We start from the raw sequence: 18,100 nt of genomic DNA on the forward strand, positions 1-18,100 counted from the left end.
CGTCGTTGGCGACAGCACTTAGCCGACTAATGGCAAACGTGAGCGGCCCGAAGCCGAGCAAGAGGACACTCTTGCTCTCGGCAACCCAGAGCGTCCTGCTGTACGGAGCCGAAATGTGGGCGGATGCCCTTCGGCTCCGTAAGTACAGAAGCTGCATGTCTGCCGTACAGCGCCAGCTGGCGCTTCGGGTGCCGTGCAGCTACAGGACCGTCTCCGAGTGCGCAGTGCAAGCAGTCGCCGGGGTAATACCCATCGACCTGCCTGCATTCGAGCGGAAGAACATCTCCCAACGCTCCTCGGAGACTGGGCGGGCCGAAGCCGTGTCCCACGAGCGCGCAGCGATAATGCGCGCATAATAGTAACGCTAGGAGACTTCACAGCCGGGCCGGTGGACGACTCCGCTGATAGGAGAGCTGACCACCTGGACATCTAAAGCCCACGGTGAGGCAAATTTTTATCTCACCCACTTCCTCACAGACCGTGAATACTTCCGTGCATACCTGTCGAGGATGGTCAAGGTCGGATCTCCGAGATGGCGGTATTGAGACGCAGCAAAGGACTACGTGCTTCATACGTTCTTCTTGTGCGACCACTTCGCCAGAGAAAGGCTCGAGCTTTGCATCCTCGTAGGAGACGTCACACTCGACAACATCGTGGGGGTGATGTTACGAGGATCGAGCGAATGGGAAGCAGTTGCGCACTATGTGGAGCGTGTTCTGCATCGCAAAAGAGAGGAGGGATGCTTGGAGGACACCCCGTGTTCCCTCTATTTGTAAGGAATAAAATAGCAGAAAAAAGAAACACCAGGAAAAAAATGAGAAAACTCTAGACGTCCTGAAGATAAAAAAAATTGAACAAATTATCCGCCGAATTAAAAAAATTGCTACATAAAATAAAAAATGAGCGCCTTCAAGAATATATACACAACCTTTTTCCTAATCAAGAAGATAACTATTCACTTTGGACAATTACAAAAAAATTGTAAGAAAATATTGATAATAAGAAATAATAAAAGAAAACATCTCATGGGCTAAGGACAACCAGAATAAAGCCGAAACATTCACAATCCATCTCTCTAAAATTTTCAGACCTAACGATATCCCTATGAAATGAATTCTATCACTAAATATCTTAGTAATCTTTCACAGCCTAACGGAGGGTCTCCCTTGGGATTCTAGGCCCAGAATATTGGGATTCTTCCCATTTTCCTCCGTATCGATTTCAAGAACCCCATGGTGCTTACTGCATCAATGGAACCGCCCAGGACCGAAACGAGTTTTTTTACTTGAAAATTAGCAAACTTTGAAGCGTTATAACTTGAAAACTAATAAAAATCGGGTAAAAACATTAAAGCTAAATGAGGTCTGAGTAGATTTGGAATAGTTTTTGGTGGGAGCGCCGATAGAGAAAAGTGTTAATGTATATGATGTCTAAAGTAGATATGATGATAGCAATAATTTTAGGGCATAAGTTTTGTCCCTCCGACAGAAAGTTAAACCAAATTTGGTAATTTTTAATGTAAGTAATTTTTAATTTTGCGCCGACTACGAAAAGATTATTTAACATAATTTAATATAAAGGAAATAGAAATTTAATATATTATTGAATATCATTTAATATAAATGAAATAGAAATTATTTCATACTTTTTAGTGCAATTTTAATATTTTTTCGAAGTCGGTTATATGTTTTCTCCAAAAATTATTTTATCTCTCAAAATGTCGCTTATTTTGACTAAATCTCCCGTCATATTATTATCAAAGCATCCCCATAACATTACAGAACCATTCCCATGTTTAACTGTGGGCACTACACAATCGTCATTTAATTTTTCTGTAACTTTTCGACGAACAAAAACACATCGCTTGGACCCAAACACTTCAAACTTGGATTCATCGGACCATAACACTTTTTCTCACTCTACCAGTGTCCAATTTTTATGATACTTAGCCCACTGAAGTCTCTTTTTTTTATTTTGTTTCTTTGACAGTGGTTTCTTCACTGCAACACAGCCTTTAAGACAGCTACCTTAAGATGCCTTTTTACTATTGAAACTAAAATTGCTTCGTCTCTAGATTTATTTATTTCTGCAGCTATTTCGGAAGCTGTGTCTCTTCTATTTCTTCTACTTGTTATAATATGACGATCTTCTGCCTCAATTGTTTTTCTATGTCTTCCATATCATCTTCCAGAGGAACAAATTCCTATAGCACTGTACTTATTCAATCTGTAGCTCACACAAAATTTTGAAACTCCTACTTTTTCTGCAATATTCTTTATAGAATATCCTTCTTTTGATAACGTAATTATTTGTGAACGCATTTCTACACTTAATTCAATTCTTTTCATGGCCATTGTGCTCTCACAAGTATTTAAATTGAACTGATCTCGACAGAGCATCACAGTGATCGCTACGCTCTTATCTAAGGTTCCTTCGCTTGAAATCATGCTTATAAGTGTTTATGTTACTCTTGAAAAGGCAACAGACCTCACTCAAGCGATGCAGTCATTGTAAACTGCTAGAGAAAAGCCTTACAAACTGTACGCACGCGACGGGATATAACGCAGTTTTCTACCTACCGATTAGAAGTTTCTTTTTTTTTCTTTTTTATTTAATGCAATTAGAACCTATCTATAGAGATTATTTTGCTACTTACACAATACATACATAATTATATAATACATGATAAATAATACGTAGTACACAAAACAGGATACATTGTCGGTGAAGATTAAATCTTTAGGTTGCAGTTTTTAAAATATAAACGCAAGAGGTTACAAACTGCTATAGATGGTTCTGAGAGAAGGATACTCGCCCTCATGGGGAGATGATATTTTAATTTCTGTAGCCCTGTTATTAATTTTTCTCTCTGATTGTCGTATGCAGCACATTGCCATAAAATATGGTCTATGTCTTGACGCTCATATCCCCACTGACATTGTGGATCACTTGTAAAGCCTATTCGCACAAGTGAGAATGCAAGGTTATAATGTCCTGATCTGCATCTGTTAATTGTTATAATTTCGCGCGGCAGATTTTTATTTGTATACCAGGGATTCGCTTGTCGGCGGAAATACTTTCTAAAATATTCTACGCCTTTGTATAGACCTTTTTTTCACTGATAAAATCGTAGGTATTACTTATAGCTGTTGTTTTGGCACATTCTCTTAGGTCTGTGTATGGGATTTTAATCGAATTTGTTGATATAGTATTCATTGCGATTTTTACTAATGCGTCTGCAATTTCGTTTCCCTTAATCCCTATATGCGCCGGTACCCAATAGAATTTTACTTGACTATTGTTTGAGGTTATTGTTGAGAATTGGTAAACTTCTTTTCTTATTCAAAACTATACGGATTAGTTTTTATGTCAATCTTAAGATTATTTAAGGAAAGCAGTGCACTTAGGGAGTCCGTGAATATTAGAACATTTCTATTTGGAATACTTAAAGCAATGTCTATGGCATCCCTCAACGCAATGCATTCGGCAGTAAAAATTGAAGAATTATTATTTATGCTTCTTACTATATTCTTGCCTAGGTCACTGCAAATACACGCACTTCCTACACAGATCGAGTTCTTTATTTTGCTACCATCTGTGTAAATAGCGAAGGAATTTTCTTTGGAAAGCAGTTCATTAATTTTTTTATTGGGAGCACTAATTGTTTTTAGTGATTTACCGAATTCGATGTTAGTATGAATATTTTTAGTAATACCTTCGTAATCGTGAAGGTAAATATTGTAATCATTTTCAGAATAAATGTGGTTGCTCTCACTGCCTATGCTTTCGATACAACGAAATAATAGCCGATGGCTGAATTTACGTTTATTGTTCTTATTTTCTATCATTTTTTTAAAACAAGACACAGTATTAAAAACTAGGACACTTTTATTTGAATAGGTTTTGTTAAGGTAGATAATGCATAAACATTTTGAACATTCTAGTATTAATTGTAGTTTTAATTCTGGTAGGAGGATGTTGGTTGGTGTGCTAATTCTGTATCCAAGGGCTAATCTGATTGCCATGTATTGTATCTTTTCGAGCTTCTCAATTTGTTGTGACTGTGTCGGAAAATATACGAAACAGGCGTAATTCAAAATAGATCGCACAAAACTCTTGTATAGTATTATCAGTGTTTGAGGATCTGATCCCCGCCATGTACCTCTAATAAACTTAATTATATTCATGGCTCTGAAACATTTTTTTTCAATTTGATCTACTTGGTTTTTAAAAGTCATTTTGTAATCGAAGACTATGCCTAAAAATCGCACTGCATCGCATGACTTAATCATGATACTTTTAACTTTAATTTCTGTTTGCCGTGGTTGTATGTTACGTTTATTAAAATGGATATATTTGGTTTTCTGAGGTGACAGTTCTACTCCTAAGTTATATAAATTCTCATGGATTACAGTAATCGATTTTTCAAGTAGTCTTTTGCATGAATCAGTAGAATCAGTAGTATTGTCAGCGAATTGTGAGACTATAACACTTTTCGACAATTTTGGATATATAAATATTATAAAGGAGTAGATTGAGGACACCTCCTTGAAGAACCCTTTTATACACTTTCCTAGTCTCACTTCCCGTTACGTCAGTGTATATTAGTCTTTCAAAGGTTATAAATTTAATAAATTCAATAAAGTTAATGGGGCATCCAATAGATGCCATTCTTTGTAGTAGTATATTAATATTTACATTGTCAAATGCATTGCTTACATCTAGGAATACGGCTAAGAGGTCTTTCTTATTGCTGAATGCTTCTTCCACATTTAAGGTCAGGTTAGTTAAATTGTCAATAGTCGATTGCCCTTTTCGAAAGCCTGTTTGACTTGTGGGAAGAATGTTGTTTCGTTCTAACCACCACTGTAATTTATTTTTTAACATAACTTTCATAACCTTACACAGGCATGACGACAAAGAGATCGGTCTAACGTTCTTGCCATCTGATTTTCTAATGAAATGTATGTATGATTTTTTCCAATCCACTGGATAATTATTTGTTGTACACATTTCATTGCAGATATCTAGTAGGATTAATTTATATTTGATTGGTAATCCTTTGAGAGTTTCATAATTGTTGGGGAATTGTCGAACGAAAAGGTGAGAGTGCCATCTGGAAAGTGTGAGCACATGTCGGTCGTGGGATTGGCGTGCGCAAGAAAAGGTACTGCGGGCAATAAAATCTGATTCATCTAACAGACCACTGACTTGCTTATTTTACGATTACCTAGTGAACCCTTTTAAGTTATTAACATTGTGGCGACCGTGCAGGACGGTGAGACTAGTGGTAATCAAAGAAAAAAAAAAAGTTGAGGAGAGTAAGTGCTGAAAGATGGAGGTCGTTAAGAGGACGAGAAGAATTAGTAGAATGAATTTTACGAAGGCGCATACTGCCTTCGTAACAACAATGGAGGATGGAGGGTCTACACAGGAAGAGAAAATAGTTGCGTTCCAACTCTTGGAAGCGAAGATGACGGAGTTGAACGAAGCACATGTGGCGTTTAATAACGCGTTACTTCACTCCGACCTAGACGACGGGGCAATCGCAAAGGAGTTGGAAACGGATGACGCGTATAAGACAAATTTCTTGACGGCCAAATTGAAAACGACCGGCCTTCTAGGCGCAACAGAGCAGCACTACAGGACTCCTGCCGAGATCGAGAGAAAGACATTGAATTTTCCGAGGATTGAGCTCCCTAAATTCAACGGCAGTGTCAAGGAGTGGCTCACCTTTTGGAGCCAATTCAAGAAAATCCACGACGACCAGGCGATTGATAAAGGAGATAAGTTCCAATACCTTCTACAAGCTACAGTTGCGGGCTCAAGAACCAGCGAACTAGTGACTAGTTTTCCGCCTACGGAAGAAAATTATGAAAAAGCAGTTACAAGCCTGAAGAATCGTTTTGGTCGAGACGACATAGTAATAGAATATTATGTGCGTGAACTACTAGTGCTTGCGCTGCAAAACGCCGTTAAAGGAAACAAAAGACCATCGCTCGCGAGCCTATATGATAAGTTAGAGTCCTATATTCGAGTGCTTGAGTCGCTAGGAGTCGCGACGGACAAGTGTACTGCGATGTTGTATCCACTGGTGGAGTCGTCTCTCCTGGAAGAGGTGTTACGAGCGTGGCAACGTAACGGACAGCGAGAAGCGGCAAACATGAAAGATGAAAGAGAGACCGAGGATCGGCTAACGAGGATTCTGAGGTTCCTGCATCTCGAAGTGGAAAATAAAGAGCGCATAGACATGGTTCTGCAGGGTTTTCAAATCTCACCGGAAGGAGAAGGATGCAGGAGACCGAAGAACAAGTCGGAGCCGACTAAGGAGCCGTTCAGGGAGTCTGCGAGCGCGAGCGCGCTGCTTACCTCGAAGGAAGAAAGACAGATAGTATGTATATTCTGTAAAGGTAGACACGAAAGTCAGGGGTGTGAAGTCGCGAGGAAAATGAGTTTTAAAGAAAGAAAAGACTGCGTACAAAAAGAGAACCCGTGTTTTGCTTGTATAAATCGCGGTCATATCTCAAAAAAATAGCGCGTTTGAGTTAAGTGCGCGTGGTGTGACCGACGACATGTATTACTTTTCTGTCCGAACCTTGTCGAGAAGAAAAATAAGGCGCCAGATAAGCATAACGAAGACGAGTCAAAATTAGAAAAATGTTTGGCGACAATTTGTGAGACGCCCGAAGTTTATTTACAAACGTTGCGCGTAAACCTCTATTCTAATTCGCGAGAAAAAACTGTAAGGGCAATTTTAGATACCGCTTCACAGCATTCGTATATTCGCGCGGACATTGCGAAAGAGATAGGTTATGTACCGCGCGGGGAGACCGAGGTGACGCACTCGCTCTTTGACGGTGTCAGGCTAAGGACAGAGAAGGCCAACATTTTTTTGATTAGAATAAAAAGTCTGGACAAGTCCTATGCGTGCAATTTATCGGTGATGAGCAAAGACACGATTTGTGAAACGATTCCGTGCATTACCGAAGACGCGTGGGTAGATAAATTACGCGAGAAGAAAATTATTTTATCCGATATAGGCAGTCGGCAAAACTCGATACAGGTTCTTATAGGCGCGGACGTTGCTGGAAAACTATTTACTGGAGAAAAGTACGATATGGGTAACAGTCTCGTCGCGATGGGAACACTTCTCGGATAGACGGTAATGGGTCGATTAAACAAACAAACGAGAGAGAAACACGATACAGCTACGCTGATTACTACAATGTCTGTGCAGCAGGCGGACGTGTCAGATTTGTGGCGTTTAGATATTCTAAGTATCAATGACCCAATACAAAAGCTAAGTGAAACGGCTAGAAATGAAAGCACGCGAGACTTTATAAGAAAGACAACGGTTGAGGAGAACGGTCGGCATATGGTTCGACTTCCATGGAACCAGGATCATTCGGTTTTGTCTGAAAATTGAGATATAGCAAAGCATAGGCTGACAACTACGATCGACAAATTAAACAAGCAAAACCTTTTAGCAACAATTTTGCCAACAATTTAGCAACAAAGAAAAGAAACAGATTGTCAATAGTGGAACGCGGCGATTACAAGATTGCTGATGACAAATCTGATACCAAATATCGAAAAATTATTGTCGTTACACCAAGCTCAGCTTTCTCACTAATAATATTATATTCATTTTTTTAATAACATATATTTGTTTATCAAATTTTAAACAATACATCAACATCTTAATATCTTTCAATAAAGTAATTTTAATAAAAACCGGTCCTTCATTTTATATATATCTATAATGTAGTAATATAGTATATTTCACCTAAAAGAGGCGCCGTCGAATGTTACCACTGTTTGAAAAAAAAGAATGTATACATGTCGAATTGAGTAACCTCCTCCTTATCGAAGTCGGTTAAAAAGGGGGCGGTGGGCCAAGAAAGGTTGGCAACCTATGGTCTATATAATCATTGAGACTTTTCGTATGTTGCCATTTTTTTAAGGCTGCCTTTCTGAGCCTTTTCGCCTTCTCACATTCCAAATCTCACCAAGGTACAGAATTTTTATGAATTTTATCGTTAACAATTCTTCTTTTTGGAGTGTTGTTCTTGATAGCAGTACATAATATGTTTGTAAAAATCAAATATTTTTCGCTCGTGGCCGAATGAACACATTCTTTTAACATGAATTACCAGTAATTGTCTTCTAAATTTTGATGTATTTTTTGCCAATTAGTCCGAAGGGATTTTAACTTAAACGATTTTTTATGAAATAAAGCTTTTTCTAAATTAATGTCTATAAATAACGGAAAATGATCAGAACCCTAAGATCATCGTTAACTTGTACATTGATTTTATCTGCGACGTTGGAAGGAGAAAAAATTAAATTTAGGTTCGATTTACTATTGTTGTGAGGTTGAATGTGTGTACTTGATTTAGAATTATGAAGAAATAAGTTGGAATTATTGTAACTATAAAGAAGTCTTTCCCCATTAGTATCATTTTTTTCACTATCCCAGTTTTCGTGGTGAGCGTTAAAGTCGGCCATTAAAATGGTGTGCTCTTTTTTGTTGATGTTGTAAAATATTTCATTCCATTTAAATTGAGAAAGAGTTGTACCTAAGGTTCTGTAGCATGCAATGATGTCTAACGAAGGCCTAACGTTGGTAATTTTTATGTCAGCCAATTCAACGGAATCGTCAGGACTCTTGAGCTTGCTAAGTTCTACGAACGCTAGATTGTTGCGAATTAGAATTAGAATTCCTCCTCCTCTTGCGTATTGGCAATCTTTTCTAAAAGTTTTAAAACCACTGTAGTGGAAGTTTTCGTCTTGACGTCTGCTTTCGGAGAGCCAGGATTCCACACATACAAATATGTCTATGTCACTGAGAATTTTTGGACGTTCCGTTTTTCTTTTGATGATACTTCTTGGGTTCCAGAACATTAACTTTAAATCTTTGTTATGAAATGTGGTCATTTTTATAGTATTTGTGTTTTATGCGCTTTCTATCTTTCTTTCTAGTTTTTTGACAATTCTGCTAAATTTGTTTTTCATAGATTTTTCGGAAAGGTATGGATATAACGTTCTCATCATTTTTGCCAAAGTTATGATGTCGTTTATGTATTCAGTTGCAATATCTGCCGCTAGAGGGTTTGCAATAGCTTTATCGAAGAAGCTTGAGAAGTTATTAAACGTTATAGGAAATTCATCACCGTGATTTTGCATCTTTTCCTTTATTGGGGCTAAGAATGTACCTAAGTTCCCCTTTGTTACTATAATTGAAGAGGTTTTCGGTTTTTTAAAGATCTTGAGTTTTGTATTATTGTCAGGTGTACTTTTTACCGTACTATTTTCAGGATTGTATAAAGAATCAATGTTAGTTTCTGAATCTGAAAATTCATCTGTTATGTTATCAGAAATATATTCTGATATAGCTGAAATGAGCCTTTTGGTTCCCGTCAAAAAACCCTTGTGGTAAGGGTTTGAAGTGCCTTCTGGTACAGAGGAAGTAAAATCTTGTATATTTTCCTCGGGTGATTGGTTGCTGGATTGATACTCTTTCGTTTTGGAGTTAAATGAGGTTGTTATTGTCAGGTCTTGTTTGTTTTCTACGCGAGAGGGAATATCTTGTGTTGACATGCTTTGGCCTACACGACAGTGTTTGGCTAAGTATCCTTCCTTTTTGCAGACGAAATATATAGGCGAGTCAGATGACAGAAAGATTCAGTAATTGGATTAGTCGTACTCTATTTGCAAGGAGTCCGGAACTTTTTTAAGGTCGTCAGAATGGATATATATCTGTCTGCGGAAGCTCAAAATATGTGAGCAACCTAGATCGTTTATACCAGCTTTTATGTATGATAGATTAGATTCGAGTTTGATATTATGTTTTTTAAGAGATGTTTCTATAATATCGTGTAGTATAATCGGAAGAACATTTGATAAGATTATTCTTTTTGCTCTTGAAATTAATGGTCTTGTGACGCCTCGCCTAGAAGTGTCACGAATAGCATGCAAATAATCGCATCGAAATATTACCGAATCGCCGACCGTGGGAATTGCGTTCCCACGCGGCTTAACCGTCAGAGACAAAAACTGTCAACAGCCGTGGACACAAACACGGGCTGCCGGCGCCAGACGGCGTCGGTAAACAACAGCCTAACGGCAATCCCGACACACCGATAAACACATACTATTTTGGAAACGCGGCCGAAATTAGTATATAAGGTGCGAATACCGAATACCGAAAACCAGAAATCCCCGAGACAGCAAACCGAGTTCCTCGTAACCGTCTCTCTCCTATCCGAACCAATCGATCGAAGAGTTAGTCCCTTCTCGTACGATTGTCTCCCGACCGAACCGACAGTGCAAAGAGTTTTCCTTCTTGCACAGATCGTCCCTCCGATCCGGTTGCACGACGAGTACTCCCTTCTCGTGCATCCGTCTTCCGACCGACTCGCCTGTGCGAAGGGTCACCCGCTCGCACAGCTCGTCCCACTGGCCGATTGCACGACCGAGCGTTCCCGTTGCGTGCACTTGTTCCCCGTCGACGCTCCCGTGCGGAGAAGTTCCCCCACTTCTCGCGCGGCCACCGATCCCGCGTCGAACGGCGTGCCTCGCGAAAGTCGTCACTGCGCACGATTGTAAACAAGTGTAAATAGATATATAGGATTAAGGAGTGTTAACCGTAGAGAATAAGTCACAAGACGACCCGTGCAAACGGGGACGAATAAATCTCATTTAAGAGTATATCGGCGTGTTCATTTTCCATTACCCACTACCAAAGCGATCCCGGAGCCAGCACTCCTGGACACCACCGACTGGGCCGGCACGTCCACCGCTCCGCGGTGACGATCATCACATTCTTATTTTGATATCGTTGTTTCCCAGGGTTATTGATTTGTCGATTAATTCATTAGCTATTTCTTTGGTGGAGAGAAATAAACAGATTCTATTGTTAGAAATCCTTGAGACGAAGCGAATGTTAGTTGGATTTGTCAATTTGCATATTTTTTTGACATAGTCTTTAACTGTGAATCCTTCTATGGAGTCCATAATTATAGCTTGATCTTTCTTAGGGTATTGAACATGTTTTCCCTGCTGTAGTCAGCAGGGAAATTTGCTAATGACACCACTTTGTTCAAGTCACTTAAACCAGTAAATGAATTGCAGAACTTTGTACTTTCTCAATAGAATAAATTCGGAAACCCGAATTGTATGAAATCGTTAGTTACTCGAGGAACTGATCCGCGCTATTTGTATACTAGAAATTTATTTATTTAAGAAAATGAAATACCTAAATGGTTAATTTAGTACTATTACAATACATTGCATACAAATTCGTAATAGAATTTAGCAACAAATATTGTTAAATAATAATAAATTAATTTTTGGAAAGAAAAATATAACCGATTTCGAAAAACATTAAAACTGCACTAAAAAGTATGAAATCATTTCTAGTTACTTTATATGAACACTCACCAGCTCTAGATATAATTGCTTAGAAGTATGACAAAATGCAGTAAAATGTATGAAATAATTTCTATTTAAACTGCATTATTACTCACCAGCTCTTGATGAATTTGGTTAAATTATTAAGTACAGCCTATTAAATACAATGCAACTTTTTCGAAGGCGACGAAAAATTAAAATTACCTACATTAAAAATGATCAAACTTGATATAACTTTCTGTCGAAGGAACCAAACAGAGCACTACAACATGTACATACAGAGCACTCATAAGAACAGTACTTGACTAGAGGGCACCAGTATGTCAGCAAGCAAAGAATTACTGAAAATCTTAGACCTTATCCAAATGACTCCACTTAGACTATCTCTAAATTCCAGTATTATTGCAGAAACAGGGGAAATACCATTGCAATATAGAAGGAAATAATTATCACTAGTGTTCGCAACAACAATATTCTTGAATCAGAATCTTTCTACAAGCCTTTCTCGAATTTTATGCAACCCTAATGATCCACAGTGTTAAACAAATATGTGTATTCAGACATTTACTAAAACCTTTTTTAATTTGACATACATAGAAAACTGGCAAATACAAATATCATAGATAACACAACAGCCTCGATCCACAATACCTCCATTGCAGATTGTGAAACCAAAAATCAATCCAAAATTAGCATCCTTAAATAAACAATTAACACTGCCAACAGTGTATCAGGCTAGATTTGCCAAAAGTGCACAAGAATATAACCAATATATGTATGTATCTGAACGACCCCATAATAATAATGCCTACAGTAATAACAATATTCACATGTGAAGCCTATGCAATTTTACAGGCCATAAAATACACAAAAACAACAGTGAATAATCAGTTTGTAATATTTTCTAATTTAAAAGCTATACTATTGGCAATGGGAGACCTCAATAGACCAGCAAAAATCATTCAAGGTATACATGCTGAAATAACAACCATATGTATTAAAAACAGTATTGAACCTGACATTATTTGGATACCATTACATATTAGAATACCTAGTAATGAAACAGTAGACAAAGCTGCAAAAAATTACTGCACCTCTGTCATACCATACACAGAATTACCGCACACACTGAATGAGATGAAAAACCTTATAAAAAAGATTGCCGAAGAAAAATGGAACCAGCAATGGATCGGTATGATTTAAACTAAACTGCATCATATAGGTAAATTAACGAAAGAAACTATTTTATTACCTATACCAGGAAAGCTACAAATTACATTATCAAGATGAACTACTGGTTACTTTGTGGTGCTTGTAAACCAATTGTGGTTGCTAATAATCTTGACGTTGATGCAACCTTAAATAAAACCATTTAACCATTTGAGTCCCAGGGGGAATTGAAAAATTACTGTCGAAGAATTCCAAACAACGCAATCGCACTTTCTCTAAATGAGTACTGGATTTTCTCGACATAAAATCTGAACAGCGCAATCGCGCTGCTTGGGACTCATATGGCTAAAAAAAGAAAAAGAAAAAAAAGAAGAATTGATTAAAACAATCCATGTCGCTCCAAAAAGATTTTTCTTTTAAACAATCGATTCAGAATTGAACATGTCTTAACTAAACACCACTTCAGTCCGTAACGTCCGTAGTAACCGCCGTTAAACTTTCCGTTTGAACTGGTCCCTACAAACTGGCCATAGATTATCTGTTTATACTACACCGCCGTGCTGGCCATTCTAAAAGGTTATAACGATTTTGCTATCCTCTTGGACTATTTTTACGAGTCTGACTCGTGATGAAAATTTTAGGTCAAACTTGAAAATGACGAGTCAGGCTCGTTGTTAAGTTTAGTACAACCATTCGGGCGCACAGGTTGGCACGGTTTTTTCCGGGTTTCAGCGTAGTACAAGGGGCTATTTTAAAACAAATATTTCTGGATTACAGATATTCGGCGCAGTATTTCCTCATTTTATACAAATTTGTATAACTTATACCGACACACAGTGGGCAAATCCGTCTATCTAGCTGCACAAAAGTCTAAATCAAGAATTTACTCATATTTAGTATTTGTTATGCTTAATTTTTTATTAAATACAAATAACAAAAATGTTTTTATAACCTTGCATTAATTATTACACTTATAAATTATGTTTTAGTAATTTATAAATTCATTAATTACTAGTACAGTTAATGTTAAGTCCAAAAAATGAGTGATATTTTCAAGATGGTATAATCTGACTACACAATTTCTTTCTTAGAATTACAGGAAGTTGCTTTTTAACACAAACTACATAACTTTCTGTAAATTAATCTGTACAGCTCCAAGCACAACTGCATAAAAACCTATGCTAACGCTTCAGAAAAATATGTTTTGATTACTGTTGGACAAATCAGAAAATTGGGAAATCTGTGAGCTTATTGGCTTTTTCTGTTGTTTAAATTTATTGTTCTTTTTCTATTGTTAAAATTAACCAGTTTCCAACCAACAAAAACATGTTCAAAAAAAAATATTTATAAAAAAGCAATGTAATTGACTACAGTGGCACCACAGCACTCATGAGCTATGTAGAGCATAATTAAATAAGTTTTCGTTCACAACCTTGATAGTAGTTTTCACGCCTTGAATATAAAAATCTCTACCTGTGTATCAAGTTGCATCAAAATTAGCGTGTGACAATTAGGTGATATTCTTGTTAGGCAAATGTATCCAATCGTGCAGGTATACATGTATGTACTTAAGTACACAAATTAATCTCAAGACCAATAAGGCATTTTTCAGCAGCTAATTTCCAAATAGTTTGTTACATAATATTATAAGATACAAAACTAAACTTCATTTGTGGTAAAATATGGTGGAACATGTAACTTTTAAAATATTTTCATACAAATGTATCTATGAATCTATTAATTTTTGAAAGCATCCCACTCTTACAATATTTTGAATAGTTACACAATTAAGATTTTTAAATACCCTACAGTATTCATACTTTCAGGAATAGGCTCCACTAAGATATTCACTAGTACTGAAATTTCAATTTTGGATTTTTGTCCAGCCATATCGACAATTTTGTCCATTGTGCGACGTCCATTGTAATATAGAAAAAAGACATTCAAAAGGGAAGTGTTTAATAAAAGTTCAAAACCTAATTTTTTATAGGTATCGTTTAGACTCGCTTCTCCTTTTTTTATCTTTTATTCACATTTCACGCGCTACTTGCGGCTCTATCTGTTTGCAGTAGTGCGCGATGTAAATGGCATGTCAAGCAAAATAGACGTAACATTTAACGTACTAAATTAAAATACTTAGAAACAGATGGCTATCAAAACAAAACTCATTAAAGTTCCCTAATAGATTTAAATTACAACTTCCAGCTGGTCTCATTAAAAAAGTGATTTCCATACTCTGGTTTCCTTCTTGTAAGCTCTGAAATTTCATTTGAACGTGCCTGTAAGGCCAACCAATTTCTTAACAAGTGTAACAATCATGAGCCAAGGAAATATTTTAAACAGTCGAGCGTGTGATTCCGCTTCTAATAGCATTTGTACACTTAACTTAATATTTATGTATTATTTAGTTACGTATCTGTATTTACACGTCCGATTTAATATTCATTATCCAGATGCATGGTTTCTATTACAGATGCATCATCGTCAGTGGCAGAAAAGCGAACATGTTTTGTGAGAAGAGAGTGGAGAAAATATAGTAATACAGCTACGTTTGTTCAACATTATATACATCCAGTTGCATTAATTCTTTCCATTTGTAAGAGAAAGTATACTAAGATCTATTCTCAAAAGAGAAGGGATCATTGAATGCAGTTTATATACATGCATATATCGTTTTTATACATACCGACAACCTACATGGAGTTTTGTTTCACATTGAAAACACCAAACATTCCAATGAAGAATGTCTACTGCTATGAAATGACAGTCACTATGTGGTTTTTTATAATGTTCTAAAGCATGTCCAGATTCCTCCTTTCCACAAGCTTGATATCCACATTGTAAACATATCAATGCAGCTGGACTTACTGTACAATCCTGAAATTATATGTATTTACAGATATTTATTGTTAGTAAATACCAATAGTACAGAGTTGAGATTTAGTTCACAGTATCAATACCTCTTCATTAATTTTCAGTGAATTACTTCTGCTTTTTTTGCAAGTTGAACATTCTATATCAATTCCCATTTTATTGATATATTTTTTAATTTTATTGAAATTCACTGCTTTTGTAATATGTGGACAAGTACTACCTATAAAAGAAAATCAACATTACATTTATCATTATAAATACAGATATTTTTGTAGTTTACATAATTATGTATGAAGACTAAGTTGAAACTTGTTTTACTTGGTTATTTGGACCTTATAAACCATTACATAACCATACCTATAATTCATTATATAAATGCAAGCATAAACTAATGAAATATTTTATATAAAGAATTACTTGTAAATATATATTTTTTACCAATGTTATAGATTTTCATTAATTTCTAATATTCCTAACAATTTCTGGTTTTATGTTGAGTCAAGTCTGTCATAAGATAAGATTTTATATCTGCAACTTAATCCATTTATATTTCTTGTTTCTACATTTTTATGTAATACAATAGAAATTAAATAATACATATTAAATTACAGATGTAAATAGCTAATAATAAATTTAAGTGATAAAACACCATTTATTTAAATAACGAAACTTGAAAAGATTTCCATTCAAATTGGAAAATAGGTAAGGTAAAAGTATGTCAATTATGAAACTAAATATTATTCCGTATATCTAGTCTGTTCTTACTTTATTTTTTTATAAGGATGTTTGGTTTCAGTTTTTGTAACTCGTTACTTGTTATATTAAAACTTTGATTTCCAGGTGATCTCACATTTTTTTCTTTTAATAGTGTTACATGGGAAAAAAACTCTTATAACTTTTTCAATAAGTAATATTTTGTTCAAAGAAATTTTGGGACTAGGGAAATATTAGTTTTTTATATCACAATTTATACTTTTTAATATGCAATTATTAGTGGTTCTCAATTTTTTATTAGATAATTAGAAAATGAAAATTTGATATCTATCGGTTAGTGATATACTATGAAAGTTAGCCCTTTTTTTTTACTATATGTACGAAAGCAATTATCAAAATGCAGGGGAACTTTCCAATATTCTCGAACTCAAGCATCGAAAATGTACTTTACCACTCTAGTATATACATAGTTCCACTATCAATTCTGATGAAATACAACAAGAAATTGTGAATGTATGCAATTCTTCTAATCCAAAAAAACATCACTTTATATTTGTGTAAACAATATGCTATTAACTTAATGATTTGAATGCTGTTGTGATATTCCCTTTGGATCTATTACCTAAAGATGTTCCATATGTATTGTTCATATTATCAAAAACACTTCAAATTTAACATGTATAACCACACTTATGCATCACTACAAATATAAAAATTAAAATTCGTGATATAATTCATATTTGTTTAAATATCGAACCTTTTACTTTATAGAGTATTTGTGTATTTTTGTAATTTACTATATATTATAAATATAAAATCAAGATGTAACTTACTTTCAACTATAAACAACAGTATATTAATCCTTTAAATAATATAATTAATATTGAGATACAAATTTAATCATATCAAATTTTGCTATTCATTACACTAATTTATATTTTAATTGTGATACAATTGGGTTTATTATTCAATATACTAATACACAATTTTTGAATTTTTTACTAAAAATAATTATCTTCAAGATGAATTTATTAAAAACACATCATTCTTAACTAAAAGAAGAATAAACAAGATGTTGAGATGCTTCATAAAGAAATGAATTCTAACCTGTAGTATTAGATTCATCGCAGGAATCAGTAGACCCATCAATCAGCTCTCCCTTCGCATCTGTTTGTCGACTACGCTTTTTATTCATTTTTCGTTGCTATCAAATTGTATCAAACCTAATTGTTACAAATCTTTTGTTTCCCTTATTCAAAAACAAGAATTCAGTAAACAAAAAAAGTAGATTTCATCATACATATGAAGTATTCCAAAAAAATGTTCAAGCTAACTGTATTAACCTACCAATCTTCAATGAATAATATTGTATCTTGTCATATTTTTAATTTGATACATTTGAATGAATTTTTAGTTGTTACAAAATTCTACAATAATCATTTAAAATAATATACGAAAAATACGAAATAAAACAACTGCTGCCACAATTCTTATTCCTAGCAGAATTAATGCTCGTAAGCTATGGACAGAGTGTGGACACTAAATGTATAATTTTATTAAAATAATCAGCACCCTCTGTTGGAGCGTAGGACAACTGAGTAGGCAAGAGGCAATTTTAAATCCAGAAAAATGTATATTTTCTAATCACTTTCATGACATTTAAAAAAATAAGTATATTTTCTATTAAACAATCAGTTTCACATTTATTATAGTTATATAAAAATGACATATTAATAATTGTTTGAATTACTATATGTATTCCTTTATTGTACATATTGTACATCGCGTAGAACTAATTTCTTTATATATACTTTGTATATTATTTATATATACTTTATATATACTGTATATATACCCTATCTTATACATATACAGGGTGTCCAAAAATGTTGTAACACCTTGAAAGGGGTGGTTGGGGAGGTGATTTGAA

General features: G+C 35.3%; 1 protein-coding gene across 9 annotated transcripts in view; it reads right to left on the reverse strand.

The window, feature by feature from the left end:
* Positions 1 to 17,705, reverse strand: part of LOC128882793 (ubiquitin carboxyl-terminal hydrolase 45) — a 186,791-nt gene extending 169,086 nt beyond the window's left edge. For 4 of the 9 annotated variants that reach the window (XM_054134544.1, XM_054134543.1, XM_054134542.1 and 1 more), the window contains exons 1-4: positions 17,518 to 17,705; positions 17,278 to 17,419; positions 15,543 to 15,676; positions 15,269 to 15,459 (exon numbers count right to left, since the gene is read on the reverse strand). In XM_054134544.1, the coding sequence (XP_053990519.1) occupies positions 15,269 to 15,459; positions 15,543 to 15,676; positions 17,278 to 17,365 (413 nt within the window). In that variant the 5' untranslated portion in view covers positions 17,366 to 17,419; positions 17,518 to 17,705. Of the gene's footprint in view, positions 1 to 10,198; positions 10,606 to 15,268; positions 15,460 to 15,542; positions 15,677 to 17,277; positions 17,420 to 17,517 lie in introns of those variants that run through there. The other 5 variants (XM_054134541.1, XM_054134540.1, XM_054134539.1 and 2 more) reach the window with 5 other exon arrangements.
* Between the last annotated feature and the right edge of the window lie 395 nt (positions 17,706 to 18,100).

This window comes from Hylaeus volcanicus, unplaced genomic scaffold, assembly GCF_026283585.1.
Source record: "Hylaeus volcanicus isolate JK05 unplaced genomic scaffold, UHH_iyHylVolc1.0_haploid 12186, whole genome shotgun sequence".
Lineage (NCBI taxonomy): Eukaryota > Metazoa > Arthropoda > Insecta > Hymenoptera > Colletidae > Hylaeus > Hylaeus volcanicus.